At 32.2% G+C, this 19705-nt stretch overlaps 1 protein-coding gene and 3 pseudogenes across 4 annotated transcripts; 1 reads left to right on the top strand and 3 right to left on the bottom strand.

The window, feature by feature from the left end:
• The first annotated feature begins 612 nt into the window (after positions 1-612).
• On the top strand, positions 613-1650 carry LOC130810987 (50S ribosomal protein L2, chloroplastic-like; annotated as a pseudogene).
• Positions 1651-1867: 217 nt separating this feature from the next.
• LOC130811007 (photosystem II protein D1-like) lies at positions 1868-2870 on the bottom strand (annotated as a pseudogene).
• A 225-nt stretch (positions 2871-3095) lies between these two features.
• Positions 3096-5237, bottom strand: LOC130810637 (maturase K-like; annotated as a pseudogene).
• Positions 5238-8041: 2804 nt separating this feature from the next.
• On the bottom strand, positions 8042-12570 carry LOC130810496 (scarecrow-like protein 1). Of its 4 annotated transcripts, none has more exons than XM_057676581.1 (3): positions 11900-12570; positions 11711-11777; positions 8042-10339 (listed from the first exon to the last, which is right to left on the bottom strand). In XM_057676581.1, the coding sequence occupies exon 3, from the start codon at positions 10160-10162 to the stop codon at positions 8522-8524; it is 1641 nt and encodes a 546-aa protein (XP_057532564.1). In that variant the 5' UTR covers positions 10163-10339; positions 11711-11777; positions 11900-12570; the 3' UTR covers positions 8042-8521. The 4 variants fall into 4 exon arrangements, with proteins under 4 accessions (XP_057532564.1, XP_057532562.1, XP_057532565.1 ...); XM_057676579.1 differs by having other exon boundaries at positions 12091-12570; XM_057676582.1 differs by having other exon boundaries at positions 12211-12570.
• Between the last annotated feature and the right edge of the window lie 7135 nt (positions 12571-19705).

Here is a 19705-nt window from a genome sequence, read left to right as displayed (position 1 = left end):
ATTCTTGTCTCGTTCTTTTACGATCATTGTAATCCTCTCACCTGAATTTTTGACGGTATGAAGAAAGAGTGAATGGAATAAAACTTTTTTTTATTAGTGTAGGCAAGGGAAAGAGAAGCTTAGGTGAAAATCGAATCTGATTTTTTTTTTTTAGAAAAATGATATAATGGGATCCTACAATAAGTCTATTGGAATTGGCTCTGTATCAATGGAATCTTATCATCCATACATAAGGAATTGGTGTGGTATATTCATATCATAACATATGAATAGTAAGAACTAGCATTCTTATTGAAACTCGAACAAATAGGGAAGAAAATAGATTTATGGATGGAATCAAATATGCAGTATTTACAGACAAAAGTATTCGGTTATTGGGGAAAAATCAATATACTTCTAATGTCGAATCAAGATCAACTAGGACGGAAATAAAGTATTGAGTCGAACTTTGTAATAGCTATGAATAGTCATTGACTCCCGATAAAGGATAGAAGAATGGGGCCTATTATGGGACATACAATGCATTTCAAACATATGATCATTACACTTCAATGGAGTTATCCTATTCCACCTCTTAGAAAGAAAAGAACTTAAATCAAAATACTTAATAGTATGGTGATACATTTATACAAAACTTCTACCTCGAGCACACGCAATGAAGCCGAAGACAATCAAGTGAAATCCAATCCACGAAATAATTTGATCTACGGGCAACGTCGTTGTGGTAAAGGTCGTAATTCCAGAGGAATCATTACCGCAAGGCATAGAGGGGGGGGGGGGGGGGGGTCATAAGCGTCTATACCGTAAAATCGATTTTCGACGGAATGAAAAAGACATATATGGTAGAATCGTAACCATAGAATACGACCCTAATCGAAATGCATACATTTGTCTCATACACTTTGGGGATGGTGAGAAGAGATATATTTTACATCCCCGAGGGGCTATAATTGGAGATACTATTGTTTCTGGTACAGAAGTTCCTATAAAAATGGGAAATGCCTTACCTTTGACCGATATGCCCTTAGGCACGGCCATACATAACATAGAAATCACACTTGGAAAGGTTGGACAATTAGCTAAAGCAGCGGGTGCTGTAGCGAAATTGATTGCAAAAGAGGGGAAATCAGCCACATTAAAATTACCTTATGGGGAGGTACGTTTGATATCCAAAAACTGCTCAGCAACAGTCGGACAAGTGGAAAATATTGGAGTGAACCAGAAAAGCTTGGCTAGGTAAGCATCCTGTAGTAAGAGGAGTAGTTATGAACCCGGTAGACCATCCCCATGGAGGTGGTGAGGGGAGGGCCCCAATTGGTAGAAAAAACCCCACAGCCCCTTAGGGTTATCCTGCACTTGGAAGAAGTAGAAAAAGGAATAAATATAGTGGTAATTTTATTATTCGTCGACGTATTAAATAGGAAAGAAAATGAAAATAAAATTAGTTTCTTCGTCTTTACATAAAAAAAAAACACAAAATATAGGAGTAATTAACTGTGACACGTTCACTAAAAAAAATCCTTTTGTAGCGAATCATTTATTAAGAAAAATTGAGAAGCTTAACACAAAGACGGAAAAAGAAATAATAGTAACTTGGTCACGGGCATCTACCATTATACCCACAATGATTGGCCACACAATTTCTATCCATAATGTTGAAATTAGATGGGCGAACGACGGAAATTGAACCCGCGCGTGGTGGATACACAATCCACTGCCTTGATCCACTTGGCTACATCCGCCCCCTACCTAAATTTCGGAATTTATTTCTAAGTTCAGTATTCAGAACTTGCTTTTGATTAAGTCTTGAATTCATTTTGAATTAAAAAAAACTGACTAGTACTAATAAAGGAGCAATAACCAATTTCTTGACAAAACAAGAAAACGGCATTGCTCCTTTACTTTCAATAACTCATCTATACTAAAATAAAAACGAAATTTTATCCATTTGTAGATGGAGCTTCGATAGCAGCTAAGTCTAGAGGGAAGTTATGAACATTCTGTTCATGCATAACTTCCATACCAAGGTTAGCACGGTTAATGATATCAGCCCAGGTGTTAATTACACGACCTTAACTATCAACTACAAATTGGTTGAAGTTGAAACCGTTTAGGTTGAAAGCCATAGTACTAATACCCAAAGCAGTAAACCAAATACCTATTACAGGCCAAGCAGCTAAGAAGAAGTGTAAAGAACGAGAGTTGTTGAAACTAGCAAGATCAATCGACCAAAATAACCAGGAGCAGCTACGATGTTATAAGTTTCTTCCTCTTGACTGAATCTGTAACCTTCGTTACCAAGGAACCATGCATAGCACTAAATAGGGAGCCGCCGAATACACCAGCTACACCTAACATGTGAAATGGGTGCATAAGGATGTTGCGCTCAGCCTGGAATACGATCATAAAGTTGAAAGTACCAGAAATTCCTAGAGGCATACCATTAGAAAGGCATACCCAGACGGAAACTAAGTTCCCACTCATGACCCATATAACAAGCTACACCAAGTAAGAAGTGAAGAACGATTAGTTCATAAGGACCACCATTGTATAACCACTCATCAACCGATGTCGCTTCCCAGATTGGGTAAAAGTGCAACCCAATAGCTGCAGAAGTAGGAATAATAGCACCCGAAATAATATTGTTTCCGTAAAGTAGAGATCCCAAAACAAGTTCATGAATACCATCACTATCTACTGGAGGAGCAGTTGTGAAGGCTATAATAAATACAGAAGTTGCAGTCAATAAGGTAGGGATCATCAAAACACCAAACCATCCGATGTAAAGACGGTTTTCAGTGCTGGTTATCCAGTTACAGAAACGACCCCATAGGCTTTCGCTTTTGCATCTCTCTAAAATTGCAGTCATGGTAAAACGATTCCCAAGCACAATAATTCTTCTCGAAATAGAGAATTGAAAGCTTGTTATTCAACAGTATAACATGTCTTATACGCCCATGTGAACCAATATTCATTGAGATCTCCCCGAATTGTTTTTGAATAACTAAAGTGAATTGCAAAACAAAATATAAAATCAGATTTCACAATATGAAGTTCACAATAAAAAAAGAATGGGTTGCCCGGGACTCGAACCCGGAACCGATCGGATGAAGTAGATAATGTTCTTATTAAAAAAGAAAAAACCCCTTCCCAAACCGTACTTGCATTTTTCATTGCACACGACTTTCCCTATGTATACATTTCAAACTCAATTCTCTTCCTAGGGGGAACTCGAACAAAGTTGAATACTCAACGGATTCAACTCTTATTGTATAAGTATAAACATTTCAGTATAGAAATAAATGAATAATATTTTTTATCTTATACCTCCATTCATTTAGGTATAATTTCCATTCCATTTAGATAGTCTTATAACCAAAATCATTCATCATTGGCCAAATTATGAATACAAATAATATCCAAATACCAAACACACCCCCTATAGACTCTTGATATAGTTGAAGAATCTCTTGGTAAGATCAAAGAAAGGACTTTTTCTTCCGTCGTAAAGAATTCTTCCAAAAATTCTGAACCTATTCTTTTCAAAAAAGCACGTACAATACTTTTATGTTTACGAGATAAAGTTCTAGCACAAGAAAGTCAAAGTATATATTTTATTCGATATAAACTTTTTTTTCTTGAAGAGCCACTATAATAATGAGAAAGATTTTGGCATACACATCCAAATCAGTCAATAATATCAGCATCGGATAATCGGTCCAGACCGACTTACTAACGGGATGACCTAATCCATTACAAAATTTTGCTTTAGCCAACGAGCCAACCAGAGGAATAATTGGAACTATGGTATCAAACTTCTTAATAATATTATCTACTAGAAATGAATTTTCTAACATTTGACTCCGCATTACTGAAGAATTGAGTCCCACATGTGAAATAAAACCCATAAAGTCAAGGGAATAGTTTGATAATTGATTGATATAGATTCTTCTTGGTTGAGACCACACAGAAAAATGACATTGCCAGAAAGCGATAAAGTTAATATTTCCATTTATACATCAGAAAGGATGTCCCTTTTGAAGCCAGAAGGCATTTTCCCTGATACCGAACATAATGCATAAAAGATTCTTTGAAAAGCCATAGGATAACCCCAAAAACCTTAACTTTGACTTTTACTAGATATTTTAGCTTTATGTAAAAATGGATTCGTTCAAAAAGGCTCCAAAAGACGTTGATCGTAAATAAGAGGATTGCTTGCGTAAAATAACAAAAAGGGATTCGTATTCATATACAACAAGATTATATAGGAACAAAAATAATCTTCGATTCCTTTTTGAAAAAGGGGAAATGGATTCTTTTGGCCTAATAAGACTATTCCAATTACGATACTCGTAAAGAAAGTATCGTAATAAATGCAAGGAAGAGGCATCTTTCAACTAATAGCGAAGAGTTTGAACCAAGATTTCTAGATGGGCAGGGTAAGGTATTAATATATCTAACACATAATTTAAATGTAAGAATTTGTCCTCTAAAAAAGGAAATATTGAATGAATTGATCTCAAATTTTGAGATTCTACTATTTCATTTCCTTCTAGGGACGCTATTAATAGTAAGGAAAATGGAATTTCCACAATGACTGCAAACCCTTATGTTATCATTTGGGAATACAAATTCTTTTTGTGTTTGTGCCCAAAACTTTCATTTTGGTTCGAATCATTAACAGAAAGAATAAAATGATTCTGTTGATACATTCGAGTAATTAAACGTTTTAAAATTAGTAAACTGTATTTCTTGTTGATCGCATATTCCAACAAAATCAATTTATTTAAAGCATGATCATATGCAAATACATAAATATATTCCTGAAAGATAAGTGGATAGAAAAAGTTATGTTGCCAAGACCTATTTGATCTCTATGTCCTTGTAATTTTTCCATTTCAATTTAGACCAAAAACAAAAGTAAAAATAGAGGGTTTCTTGGATTATCAAATGATACATAGTGCGATACAGTCAAAACAAGGTATTTTATTACGAAAAAATGGATACTCCGGAAACGGGTAAATGCATCCGTGGACTTTTCTACCTTTTTCCATCTAATTGGTTTTTTTTATTGTTTTTATAAGATAAAAGATGGTTAGAAATCCTTTATTTTTTCAACCCAATCACTCTTTTGATTTTGGAATTAAAGTATTTTATCAATATACTCTTTCTTCTACACATTCATTTCCATCTATTTAATGGAGAATGGATAATCGAATAGTTAGGATTCACTATAAAAAAACAAAGGATCCACTCGTGGGAGAATCCTTTCCCGCATATTCTCCCACATCAGGCACTAATTTTTTTTTAACATCTAATTAGATCGGGAAATGATTCAAATTATGAAGATAAGCTCGTTTGTTCTTTCTTTCCTCAGAATTTGAACCCTACGGCTCGATCCATTTATTCAATCGACCCAACTTTGATTTGAAGTCCTTTCGTTCCCTTCCAAAAATTCAAATAGAATTTTGTACCAATTTGGTAAGAATGAACTATTCTCCGAATTTTATATTTTATATTGATACGACATGCTCTTTTTTCCATTCATTTCTGTTCAGGATCAGTCGTGGTCTTATAAACTAAACTCTACCGATGATGTAGACGAATTCCTTGCTTCATCCGGATATGCAAAAGATTGTAGTCGCACTTAAAAGCCGAGTACTCTACCATTGAGTTAGCAACCCGAAAAAGAGATATGTTATGTAGATACAATCGAGATAAAAATAAAATGAATTGGAATCAAAACTTTGAATTAGCAAGAAATCGAAACAAAAGTTGCTAATTGAGTCAGAATTTAAAACAAACCAGATCCGATGACAGTACAAAAAATTTTTAGAGAAAATACATTTTTAAAACAAATATTCTCCTTTTGTTGGATACAAATTATATATCGCAAAAAATTCAACTTATTTATTGGGCGAAAGACAGAAAGAAACCATTTCATTTTTTTTATTTCATTATTTATTTTGACTTCAAAATTGAATTATATTTGTTAAATATACTCTTGACAATATGAATATTAAAAAAATTTAATTACAATTTTAAGTACAACGTAGAAAGAAAAAAATGCAAATGAAATTCGAAATACAACTTTATTTTTAATTTATTTTTAGAAGGAGAAATATATATATAAATAGAAAATAGAATAATATATTTTACTAAAACATATATATATATATATATATATATATATATATATATATATATATATATATATATATATATATATATATATATATATGAATTTGCAGCATTATTCATTTTGGTTCGTCCCATTTAATTTGTATTATTTTTATTTTTGGATAATAACCCATCACTTTCTTTGAATTTCATTCATAATTTATTATCTTTCATTACTCATAATTACTTTCTTAAAATTTACCCACTTTCTTTTTGATGCAAATAAAAAAAAGAAATGAGTATATTTTTTTGTTGTAGAAGACGCAAGTAGTGAATCCGCGGAAAATAACGTCACGATGACAGTTTAGTTTTATCATGTATTTGAAATGACTTTTCACTGGGATATGCTTTATGCGGCCATTGTTGACATGACGCGCTTCATTTGTTTCATAAATCATAAGCATTCCGCGTGTAAGTGTTTGTACAACAAATGATCAAAATCTTTCTAGAAGTTCATGCGCAAACGCCAATAGCTAATTAATCACATATTCCCTTTGTCTTATAGAGTTTCCTTTATTTGATAAATAAAAACTCATAAAATTGTTAAAGAAGGCAAACTTAAAAGGACAGTCTTAGTTCATATGATTGTGCTTTTTTCATTTTCTAATTGTAAAACTTTTATTATTACACTATTTTCTAATAATTAAGGGAGTAAATAATTTGAAGACAATATTTCAACATAAATTTTTTTGGGGAAAAATTTGAGTGGAGCATGAAATATTAAAGTTAGACATTATTCTTGTCTTTTGTATTCCTTCACTCTCTCTGCTGCTGTAAATTCTACTTCTCCACAATAAAATTCTTCAATCATCACACACCATAAGCAATCCACCATGAAAACCTTCAACCTTACTCAAACCACACCACAATCACCATCATAAATTCAATGACCACCACTGTATTTTTTTTTTTAATTATTTGCATTGTAGATTAATTTTGAAATGGAACAAATTTCAGATATTTTTTTTAGTAATTTTGAATTAAAATCTTATTTTTCTTGCTCATTTGATATTTAGGATTGCTTATGAATTATGATTTAATGGATCTTAAAATTTTAATTTAAGTTCTTTAATAGATTTTGATTTTTGTTGGATGGCGGTGGTGGTGTCGTGGGGAGTGGCGGTAGTATGTGGTGGGATGTGGTGGCAGTGGGTGGCAGCAGTTGTGGTTGTAAATATAAGGAGGCTGCTATATGTGGTTGTAGATATAAAGAGGTTGCTAGAGGGATTTTTGTTCCTTCGAATATTTCCCCTAGGAAAAGGTGAAGTAATTATTTATCCCCAAATTTAGGGGAATCATTTACTCTCTTTAATTTTTTTCCTTCAAATTCAGGCATTTAATTGATCTAGAATATTTAAGTGGTAATTTTTATCTTTTAGTTCAGCCAATTCAGGCAGATCCCAACAAGAAATATAATCACGAATAATCTTATTAGATTCGTCTAAAAATATAATTTCAACAAATAATTTTTTATAGATTTACTCATGTGCTTCTACAGTAACTGATTTTAGCCACTAAAATTTTGCATTGACATGTGTGTTTTGAGAAGTGTTGCAAGTAAAAAAACAAAGGAAGAAAACACTAGAAATTTTGAAAGCAAAATATAAGAGATATTCAACACAAGACAAACCGATATATAAAGCGTCACTGTAATGCGAGGGTTTAATAAAATGTTCACCGGGCTTGTTCAACTCTAATTTTTTTTTTCTAAAAAATTTACTTACCTTCATTACCACTTGAAAGTCTAATATTTAGTATAAACATTAAAATTACGAAGTAAAACACAAGTTTGAGAATAGAAGCTATATTACCGAGGAAATAACTCGACCCAAAGTACAATATTAACAATGAACACAAATTGTTGTCCAAGATTGTCTCACCATAAGACACGCCCCACATATGGGTTAAATAGCCCATTTAACAAATATTATGAGAATATGTACTCCTTGTATGAGGTCGTGTCACCGAAAAACAACCTCTCACAAGAGTACTTCAAAAATGAAAGCTTCATTACTAAAAAAAATCATTCCGATTACCCCTAATTGTGATCGGATATCAAACACGCCAAACTATGGCAATACACATTATAGAGGCTAAGAAGAAAAGTAAAACTCATAGAGGTGTACTTTAGTTAGGAAATTTATGTCCATGATGTACTGCGAAAAAAGGTCATGAAACCTGTCCTGTGAGAAGACAATAACATGCCGTTTGCTAAATCTAAATATCACAAACTAATATACACTCATAATTTAAGGGTATCCCATGAAATACAAACCCTTGTTAGGAATGAAAAAACCCAATTAAGAACAGTCAAATTCTTCATATATAACTACTGAATTAATCACTTCCAAGCTGATGCAACAACTAAACTCTTGTCTTCCCATCCAAAATGAAGGGCATCCATCATCACATCCAACTTGTACTTGTTGCAATATTGTGATACAATAAGCTCCCGAATCATTTCGTTCACGTTTTGCTTCAACGGGCATGATCTAAAACCCGCCATCTGCATCCTTGCTCTCCATTTCCCCGCAACTTCATAACGCTCGATCCGCTCTTCCCCTTCACAAGCAATGATATTCACGATGTCTCGTGCAAGACATTGCTTCTCGACATTAATTCTCTCCTGGCTTTCTCTCGGGAGAGTGGCATCAAGAGACTCGAAAACAGCGGAGTAGTAACTGTATACCTCCGAAAATCTAGAGAGAAACGGGGTGGTGTTTGTGTTGACATCTTGCTCGACAACGGTTACTAATTTTGGGTTTAGGCTTTTGATCATACGAAGAAGTTGATCACGGATATTGACGGTGGAGACACTCTCATCGGGTAAGTGGTGGAGCAGGAAAGCGAAGTTTACAACTAAGGCTTCCCCTGCTCGGCAATCTAACATTTCCGGGGTAACAAGTGGTGTTCGTGATGGTATTGCTTTGAACTCAAACTGCAATTCGTTGATCTCGGCCAATGCCTCGAGTCTTTGGCCAATGTTTTTCAAACCACCAATCGGGCGCTGCACTGATTCAGGATCATCAACACCTGTCAACCTCACTTGGATCGATTTCCCGTGTTGTTTAGCAAGGGATCGTATGAGATTTATGTATTGGTTTCCTTGATTTATATCGAAATCAATAATGTGTACCTTCTTATCGTACTTAATTGCCTCCATAATTGCTTCGTTTGCTGCCATAAACCCAAACTTGAAACATGGACATACCTCGAACAGTACCTGCATCGCGGCAAGCTTTTCAAAAGAAGGCGGCTCCTTACATCTCAGAGCTTTATATAAGACTTTACCGGATGAAGCCAACCGAGCAGCGAGGCCTTCTACCATATAGGCTGCAATTCTCTGCAACGGTTCCCCTTGGATCGAAACCATCTGCCTGAGCTTATTGATCCTTAATGCAGCTTCTTCGAAATCACCCTCGGAAATAATAGCAGCACAATCAAAGAGCAGCTCTTTAGTACTACGAAGAGGTAGTGATTCGTCCTTGTTGCTAATGCTGCTTAAGTTAGAAGATTCCGAAGATGTCGACTCTTTCGGGGAGTCATGATCCATCATGTTCCTCAAAGAGCCCGCCCAATCTACGTCTATCTCCATGCTCGTGTCGGGGCCCATAACAACCTCATCCACTCCGTCTTCCTCTTCGTCAAGGAGGGCGTGCTCCAACTCCTGAAGCTTCAGCTTCACCATAACTTCATCATATTCAACCGCTTCGGGACTTTGACTTATGAAGTATTCAAGTTCGTAATTTGTTGCACAAGAGGAGTCACATTGGTTTCCAGCAGCGTTTGGTGGGTTAATTAGCTCTCCCGAGGGAGAATTTACGAAGAACTTTGGATCATAACAATAACTTGGACTGCTGAAACTTTCGGTAGCGTACTTGATCTTGTGCTTTTCAGACCCATATAATTGATTCGACAAACCTGAGCTGTTATTACCTCCTTGCAGAGCACAAAGCCTCGGACTTCCATATGTTGTCGACATATTTGTTGACCTAACTAAAACTATGATCAATATTCTCGATTCTTTTGAAGAATTTAAGAATTCTCAAGGTAAAAAAAAAAAAGATTAGCTTGTAAACACAAGACTGAAGACCTAATTCCGTTATGATGTATAAGCCCGACTAAAATTTGTTGCAATATTCATGCTGCTCTGAGTTCCCTGTAAAAAACAAGGAGAATAGAATACATCAAGGATTATGCTTCTGGAAACTTGATTTAATAATATATAGGCAATATGCAATTTCAAGTAATTTAAAACCCTAGTAATTGACTAGAATCTAGGGAAGACTTAGTCTATTACAAGATAGCTATATTAAATAATATGCATCAATCATCAAACATGGGATAAGCAGATAATTAGTCAGTGTTGAACAAATAAACGACGAAAGAATAGAGGACATGTGCATAGAACATCTTCAAAGACCAAATTTCAACTCCTATGTTGAGATTCCCGCAATCCTGCCTCCGAACATGTTCATTACTCGAGAACAACTAAATTGGACGATCCTAAGCGATGTAATGGGGCATATTCAAAATCACTTAGATTTGCTGCACAAAACGTAATAATTGCTCTAAAATGGGACAATTATTCGAAACTAGCCAAAACGATCCAAGTTACACGTAGATGACTTTACAAGGAATACAAAGCACAAATACTTATTCCAATAATTGAAAGTAATTAATTGTGTGCAGGATCAGGATCAGTGAAACGTATCAGGATCTCGCCATTACTTTTCTCTATTAGCATGATGCTAGGATTTTGACACCTATTTTATTTTTGAAATAAAATCCCAAAATCCCACATCAAGCAATTTTAACCATTAGATTGAGTAATCGACCCTCCATTACATTTCAAGTAATAGAGAGGATTCTAGCTCCGGCGAAACACATACTTGCATTACAATTTTCACACGGTACGATACGAATCCAAGTGTTGGACTTACCTTTTAAAGCAAAAATTTCCATGAATTTTGTTCGGTTAAGTGCACTGTCACGTGATTCACTAATCACTTTGCGAATCACAAATAAAAAAAGCGAATTATGGTCGATTTTGGGCTATTTGAGGGTCATTTTGAGCGAGATGTGATTCCAAAAAGCGAATTAACTGGCGAATAATGTAACACTAGTTAAGTGTCTAAACCAACAAACTGATGTGTCCTAAAACCCAAAACCCGAAAACCCAACAACCCAACCAAACAATAGTTATCAGATAAACCTGAAAATCCAAAAGAAATCTCAAGCAAGAACCCAATAAGCACAGCCAGTTCAAAGAACACATGATCAAAAGTTTTTTTTTTTTTTTGATGGGAGATCTAAATTTTTCATATAAGACATAAGATAATTTAAGAAATAAGATTGAATTACAAAGATTATCAGAAAAACACCACCATAAAGGCATAAACAACAGCATGCAAGAATCTATCAATTGCCAAACACGAACAGAAATGAAAAAGGAGAAGAGAACTAATTGGCACATATAGATCTATGGAATATAAACACAGAACAAAACATGCAAATCAAAAAGTTATACCTGAATCAAGAAACAAACCATAAATTTGTGAAGCAAATAGGAGTATTACACAAGAATAGATGGGAACCTGCAATGAATAGTAAAAACCCAAATACAGATAAGCATCCCAATTTAAAACAGTTTTAGGCCATGAATCACTAGATAACACAAAACCTCCAACCAAAATTGACCAATAAAATTTGTAATTACCTTAAATAAGTCCCAAAAGTTTTGGGTTAGGTATGCTACAGAACCAAAAACAAGAACTAAATACAAAACAGCAAACTTTCTAATAAAAAACCCATGATTCTTTTATAGGACGACAAAAATGATGAAAAATAATGGGAATTAAGCGGAAATTAATAATAATTAACAAGAAATTTCAAAGCTTTCTTAATTACCCAGTTCAATGGAATATGAAAATTGAAAACCCCAATTGGTTAGATGTGATGAAAAAATCAAATCTTCTGGAATTTAACATGAAAAGTGGGGCAGAATGCCAGAAAGTTACAAATGCTTACCCAAAATTCTCCTATCTTTCCCTATCTATTGTACTTAATTTCCCTCTTTATTATAAATATTTTCTGTGTGCTGATTATTTGTCTGCATTCTTACCACCCACTTTTCTGACTAAATGTGTTTGTGGGTTGTTGTAAAAGTCTTCCTCCTATATTATTCAATCATGACCGTTAATTTCTTTGATTGATCTTACTAATTGCTTAGATAGATGATGGGTCATAGCTATGCACTATAGAGTACTTGTACAACTTTTATCTGAGATTTTTTGGTCAAATATGATAAAATAAAAATTAAAAAATTCCCACTTTGTCAGACCAAAAATGATAAGTCATTATCTTGTTCTAGATAGATTTCAAAATTAGTATTTTGTTTTGAAGGATGAGATTACAATGACAATGAGTACTTTATATCCATTAGATTTAGATAATAATTTATTCAAAATAGATGTCTTTAATAAGTGACATAGTCAGTCATTGAAAATTTCTCCCCCATTTAGTTAAAGTTAATGATAAACTCTTCTTACTTTTTGTTAGTGTATATTTGATGATATAGTAACTAGTCAATAACATATATATTTTTGTGGTAGACGGTATTTTTGAGAGACTATATTTAAATGGGTTGACATATTATATTTAAAAAAAAAAGAAAAAATTATATGCTTACTCGGTAAGGTTTTAAAATACCTCAAGTAGGCATTTAGGATGCATCAGGTATGAGTTTATAGTATGTCAAATTGTAAACTATTTATTGTCAATTTAAAGACTATCTAATACCAATTTACAATGAGCAATTTCAAAACTATAATGAATAATATCTAATACCAACTTGTAAGTATTAAATATCACCTTGAATATTATTTACATCAAATTTACAGTAACCAACTTGAATAATATATTATCAAATGCAAAACTAACTTTCGTGTTCACTAGTTTTACTTCCATTGCCATGCTCGAACTGAATATGCTCATTATTTAATGAAACTTCAAAAACAGGATTGAGAACATCACATTTTTTTATTTGATTCTAATTTATTGAATTCGTGAAGGAAAAGAGAACCAAACATACTTATACTGTCTCTAAAAACGAATCCCGTTGAGTTTGTGTCACGAAATCTTTGAATCCTTGCATGAACTCATCCATGTTGTTGAAGATGAAGAAAAACGAAATGGAGGGAAAATACCCATTTGAATATGATATTTTTACCTTTAATGTATGAGAAATTAGAAAAGTTTTGTCAATAATTACATTACCTCAGTTTCCAATGAGTTTTGCAATCATAGTTTTGGAATATGTAAGGTTATCTGGGGGATTGACGTTGGCTGCTGCAGCTGCCTTTTTTTTTTCTTTATATTAATTCATAAAATGTGATGGGTCTGGACTTGAAGGACCGTCTCTCGCAGAGGTGGTCTCTCAAGAGATTTATTGTTTTTCATTAGGCGGAGAGCACTCAGAAGTAACCGAATTTTTGAAATAGATAAGTAAAATTATCAAAAAAAGTATACATTAAGCTATATTTCAACTTATTTCCAAATGTAAGCGCCTCCAGCTCCAGAGCTCAAGTTCGGTTATATTTGCAGTTAGTAACTGCAAATAGAGGCAAATTGGTCAAAAAAATCAACCAAGCTGTTCGCAGCTACTAAGTGCGAAAAGAGGCAAACATGATATTTGATCAAAAAAAGTCAACAGCTCTGTTCGTGGTTTGTAAGTGTGAACAACTTTTTTGGCTTTTTTTTAATCAAACCCTTTGTTCGCAGTTAGTAAGTGCGAGCAGACCCATTTAGAAATAAGTTGAAATATAGCTTTATGTATACTTTTTTTGATAATTATACGCTTACATTTAGAAATAAGTTGAAATATAACTTTATATATATATATATATATATATATATATATATATATATATATATATATATATATATATATATATATATATATTTTGATAAGTAACCTAGGCAAATGGACTGGGCTGTGTCATGACATTGTGGCCCAACTTGTCTCAAGCTAGTACATATTATTAGGCTTTTTCGTCGTCAGTCACTGGACATTGGCTAGTGAATGTAGAGCATAACCAAGTTAGGAAGTATTATGTGGATGAGTGAAAATAGTACTCTTATTATTAAATTTATTAATTTTCTAATTAAATAATAGCCTCATTTATTTAATGTTTTTTATTAAATGTACTCATTTTTTTAATTGAATAAGTTGTTTTAATTTTCTAAAGCAGTCCCTATTTGTTGCATATATGATATATTTATCTCATATAATTCATTCTCAACTAGTTGAAACTCAATAATATTATTATGCACCTGATAATAATAGATTTAATTTGTCCTAAAAATAAATTTTAGGTATAAATTTATTTTATAATCAAATAATTATCTATACACATATTATCTTATCATATAATTGACTTTAAACCTTAAAGCACTCCTTAAACAATTTTAGTTATTTATAATTTCTCTTTGAAAATGATGATCTTGAACAATACATAAAGTTTGTATTGAAAAAGTCGCCATCTTATTGTTATACTTCACCTCAATGATTTGTGACTGAAAAGCAAGGGTATCTTGTTAGTGGTCATATATAGTTATCACTAATCTTTTGACAAGAGAACCATATTAAACCTAAGATTTTACTACGTATTTTTAATTAATATTTGAAGTCTCACTATTATTTATATATATTAATTGTTTATTATCTTTTCTATTTAATATATCCTTTTATTTTTGGGAGTTCTGTATAATCAGACATGTTCCACATACTTAGTAGTTAGCTAGCTATTTAAAAACAAGTTCTTTATTATCACTGCTAAATATAAGGTTCCGTACATCTAAATGACGTTTCTAAATACCATCTCGATGAAAGCCACCTAATGACATACAGAATAGGTTAGCTAATATTATTAGCTAACTTGTCATTGTTTTACAATTACTATTAATAATTCTTAGTTATCCAATTGGTCCATGACATGTCACCCACTTTCACTAATTATAAGTTTAAATAAATAATTACATATCCACTACTTCTAACAAAACATATATAATTTTTAAATTTTTTTTGACTAATTCTAAATATTATTTTATGATGGATTTATTCAAGTTAGTTTAAATAGGGCATGAAAGAAGACAAATAATTCCACAAACATATTCTTATGGGGCACTTCAGGTAATTCTCTTATACGTCATTTACATAAAATCTAAGTTTCACCTGAGAACCGTTGATTTTTGTATTTTTGTTAGGCCAAAAAATTGACAACCGGCCACGATTAATTTGGCCTGTTCAAATCAACAATGATAGTATCCAAATGGACCAAATATATTATTACAGCTATAAAAGCTTGCTTAAGTAGTTTTTTGAACACTTAATTGTGGTGCTCATCATTTAATACTTGTTTTGTATATGATAATATTCCTTGGTTAATTATGGATTTGGAGAACATTTTTAAACTAGCTCTGGTAATTATCAAGATTATTTTTTAGTTTTTATATTTTTAGGATTGTTCATAGATAAATAAGAACCATACATGTTATATTATTCTTAAAATATGATCATAATAAATTTGTTATTTAATATGCTTATGGTCTTGCATATATTGTTATAAATATTTTAACAAGTCATCTTGTATAACTGTCTCCCCATAAGACGGGCCTATATAATTAGCCAATTTTTTAAATTGATTACTTTAAAATTGTAAGTGATCGTTTTAAAGTTATAAGTATTCACTCTAAGACTATAAAAAGTGAATATTTTAAAATTATAAGTAATTATTTTAACGTTATAAGTAATCAATTTAAAATTGAAAGTGATCCCAATAGAGATGGTCTCACCATGAGACCGTCTCATGTAAGAATTAGTGATATTTTAAATGTGAGGAAGATCTCACATCACTAAAATAGTGGGTTATAAACTTACATATAATATTTGATAGGTAATCTTTCAAATACGATATGATTTTGAGTTAGAGTAAACCTCATCAAGTATGTATGCAAGTTAACGCTAAGTGTCCACATGATTAGGCTCATGAGGTGATTATATCACTGGTTATCACGGCGTAATTAAGGCCGTAACACCTCACACTAATTTAAAATTAGATACTAGAATGCTTAACAATACTTCGAAAGAAAGAGACAAATGGAGGTGATATCTAAGTTTTAAATTGAATAAGTATATTTATTTCCTTTGAAATTTAGCTTATTTATATACAGAGGCACATAGTCATCTCAAGGAAAATAAAAGTTGGAACCCTGAACAAATAGGAAAGTACACTTTTGGAATTTTAATTTTTGTTGCTGCTATGGTTGGTTGTAAGAAAATTGATCTAATTATATTCTATTTAACTGATAACATTTAACAACCAATTAAATTTGGATATCACTACGATATCGTATTTAGCGTTGTGGAATTTAAAATATAGACCTTCCGCTAATCATGACCCTATATAAGGTAGATATTTGCTTAGGGCTCAAAGTTAGAATTGAGTTCAATACCTCAGTTCAATAATATTGTCATGTAAGATATAGAACGCCGCTTGTAAATAGTAACTTTACTTTTGTCAAACATCCATTAGAAACTGAAATCAACCCTCCATAGAAAAAGTTGTTTTCTTTCATTTCCCATAAATTATTGAAAACAACACTAAATTTCTCATATCATAATTTGTATTAGTTGAACTAACATTAAAACGACACATACAATAATTTATATATAATATAGTAAAAAATGTTTTGGAGAAGATATCATCTCAAGTCTTTATATATCAGTATCAAGTAAACCAAATAACCAATAACTAAGCTAGTAAACCCCATGCATATCAAATATAAGTTGAACATCAATATTGGTGGATTGCTTAACTACATATTAAATAATCAAAATATTGATTGGTTGCATATATTGTCCATTTGTTCAATGAATTTCGTTACGTGGGTTATTGAACCTTATAGAAACCATTGATTGTTTCTTGCTTCAATAACATCTTTCATAGAACTTTCCTAGCAGAAAGCCTTCGTGAGGAATTATTTTTATAACATTCTTTATAAGAAAGACCTTATAATAAAATAATTATAATTTGTAAAGTCACACTAAAATAAAAAATTCTTAGCTAAGAGAATCATATTTCTAGTTATAACTTTTATTTTCATGAGCGGTTTCGAGGGATATGTGTATATGATATCGGATTTTTAGGTGAGAGTTATTGATCGAAAATCTCCATAAGATAATTTTTTGATGAAGGGGTCTAAATTGCCGAGAGAAAATATTGATAGTGAGACCGACAAGTTTTGTGACTTCAATGTAAAGTTAAGATATTTTGTAAACCAGATACTTAATTAACACTCGATGATTTTTGAATGTTTCACAATCGATATTTGATCACTAATAACTCTGCCATTGCGAGAGGGTTTAAATTTCATTTGAGAATGCTCTCATGATTGATCATCACAAATAGTGTGTTAGGAGTTAACTAAATCTGCACCAACATATTTTGGACTAGGTTAAGTTTAGTGTGCATTATACATTGAGTTTTAAATTTCAGTTCATTATTTTGGTGCATTATAGTAAGTCTTATATATTTAGTTCAATTCAGTTGAAAAGAATAAATCTAAAAGTTATGGTGTATATACCATCAAAAAAAGTTATATAGTATTCCACACTCATAAGTGAATTGTGAAAAAAACATAGTAAGAGTAAAATACTTGTTTTTAAAATGTTGCAGATTGTAGCATTCTAAAATCAAAAGTAATTATTTATAATGATTATTTCTCTATATTTATCTCAACAAATTATATTTAAATAGGTGCTATTGCCTCTACTTTCACCAAATTTACACAACTAAATTATACAACTAGATTTCTAACAAATACAATTGTATATCTTCGACTAATCGTCACTCGAACAGTTACCACTAAAAAATTCTTTAATTTGTGATGAAATAATAATTGAAGTTTAATTCATACTCATTTATATATATAAGTAGTTATAAAATTTAACTAAATAAAAAAAAATATTTGCATTTCAAAAAGTAAAAAAGAAATTAAGTGTTGTAAAAATGAAAAAGGGAAAACGAATATAAGTACATATATAAGAGGTCATGTGGTCCATTAGAACACTAATTCTTTTTGAAACAAATAGAATTAAATAGGCAAGTCATACCCTCAATTATATAACTTATGAGTTGTCAATCCCCATTCTTTGCATCCCTTAAAAATGAGTAAGGACTCTAAATAGCAAAAGAAGGCTTAGCTTACATAGGATTATTTAATGAAGACAGCATCATATTCAACTACTTTGTAACAAATTGTATTTATGTTTAGGGAAATAATAACATCCTTTTTCTGATTTCACCCATAAATGAATTATAAAAAAAAATAATGATATAAATACTCGATTTTAGATTGCTGCTAGTAGTGATGTTTTATAGTTATATTTTGCGAGGAAAAATTTCACTATCAGTAATAGTTTCAAACGGATATAAAAAGGTCACTATTGGCAGTAATTTCAAACGGATATAGAAATAGAATTATATTATTACTAGTGTTGGATGATGATTAAATGTATTCTGCATGCACTACTATTAGTAGTTTATACTGTAGTTGTTAAAATGCAGTTTCTGTTGAGATAAAATCCTCTTCGGGATTTGTTCATTGCTATTTTTAGAGTTGTGATTGAAAAAATTGGACAACTTAACTCTATACCTTGCTCCAAGGGATATTTGTTTGTTTATAGAAGTACATTTTGGCTATAATATAGTTATCTATTTTTTTGAGTTTGCTATTAAAGAATTTGACATAATTATTAATACTATAAAAATACGTATAAATAGCGATGACGCATGACATTGCCTAGCGGACGCTTAAATAGGTTTAACGACGGTAGGACAATGACCTTTTTCTCGTCGTCATTTAGGTGGTCACTAAATTAAAAGGCGACATCAGCACGTACAAAAGTAGGTGACGACCCATCTCATTGCTATCTTGCAGCAATTTTTTAAAAATAAAATTAAATAAAATTTTAAGAAAATGGGTGATGACATAGGGGCGGTTGCCAGGCCGTGGCCATTTTGACAACTAGAACTATGAAATTTTTTCTCGTCGCGATTTTAATTTTTTTTTGGTGGAATAAGACGCTTTAAATTATGTGAAAATTATTATGAAAGAAAACAAAATTTGTAGATTAAAATGGGGTAGAGACCATGTCAAGGAACTAACTCAACCAAAAGTTTAAGTTGATGGTTGAGGCCCCAGAATATGTTATATATTCTAACACGCCTCCTCACATGAGACCCCATTGGGTTAGAAGTGTGGATGCGTATAGGCGCTGAATATTCCACTTTAAATAAGGGGTGGTTGAGATTCGAACCCGTGACCTCTCACGTTGGCTCTGATACCATGTAAAGGAACCAACTCAACCAAAAGCTTAAGCTTATGGTTGAGGCCCCAAGATATGTTATATACTCTAACACGCCCCCTCACACGAGACCCAATTGGGCTAGAAGTGTGGATG

This window comes from Amaranthus tricolor, chromosome 4 (genome assembly GCF_026212465.1).
Source record: "Amaranthus tricolor cultivar Red isolate AtriRed21 chromosome 4, ASM2621246v1, whole genome shotgun sequence".
Lineage (NCBI taxonomy): Eukaryota > Viridiplantae > Streptophyta > Magnoliopsida > Caryophyllales > Amaranthaceae > Amaranthus > Amaranthus tricolor.
This window is presented reverse-complemented; position numbering and strand designations above follow the sequence as displayed.

Bases quoted from the DNA above. Each gene is read 5' to 3' on its own strand.
- LOC130810496 (XM_057676581.1), bottom strand. From the start codon at position 10,162: ATGTCGACAACATATGGAAGTCCGAGGCTTTGTGCTCTGCAAGGAGGT.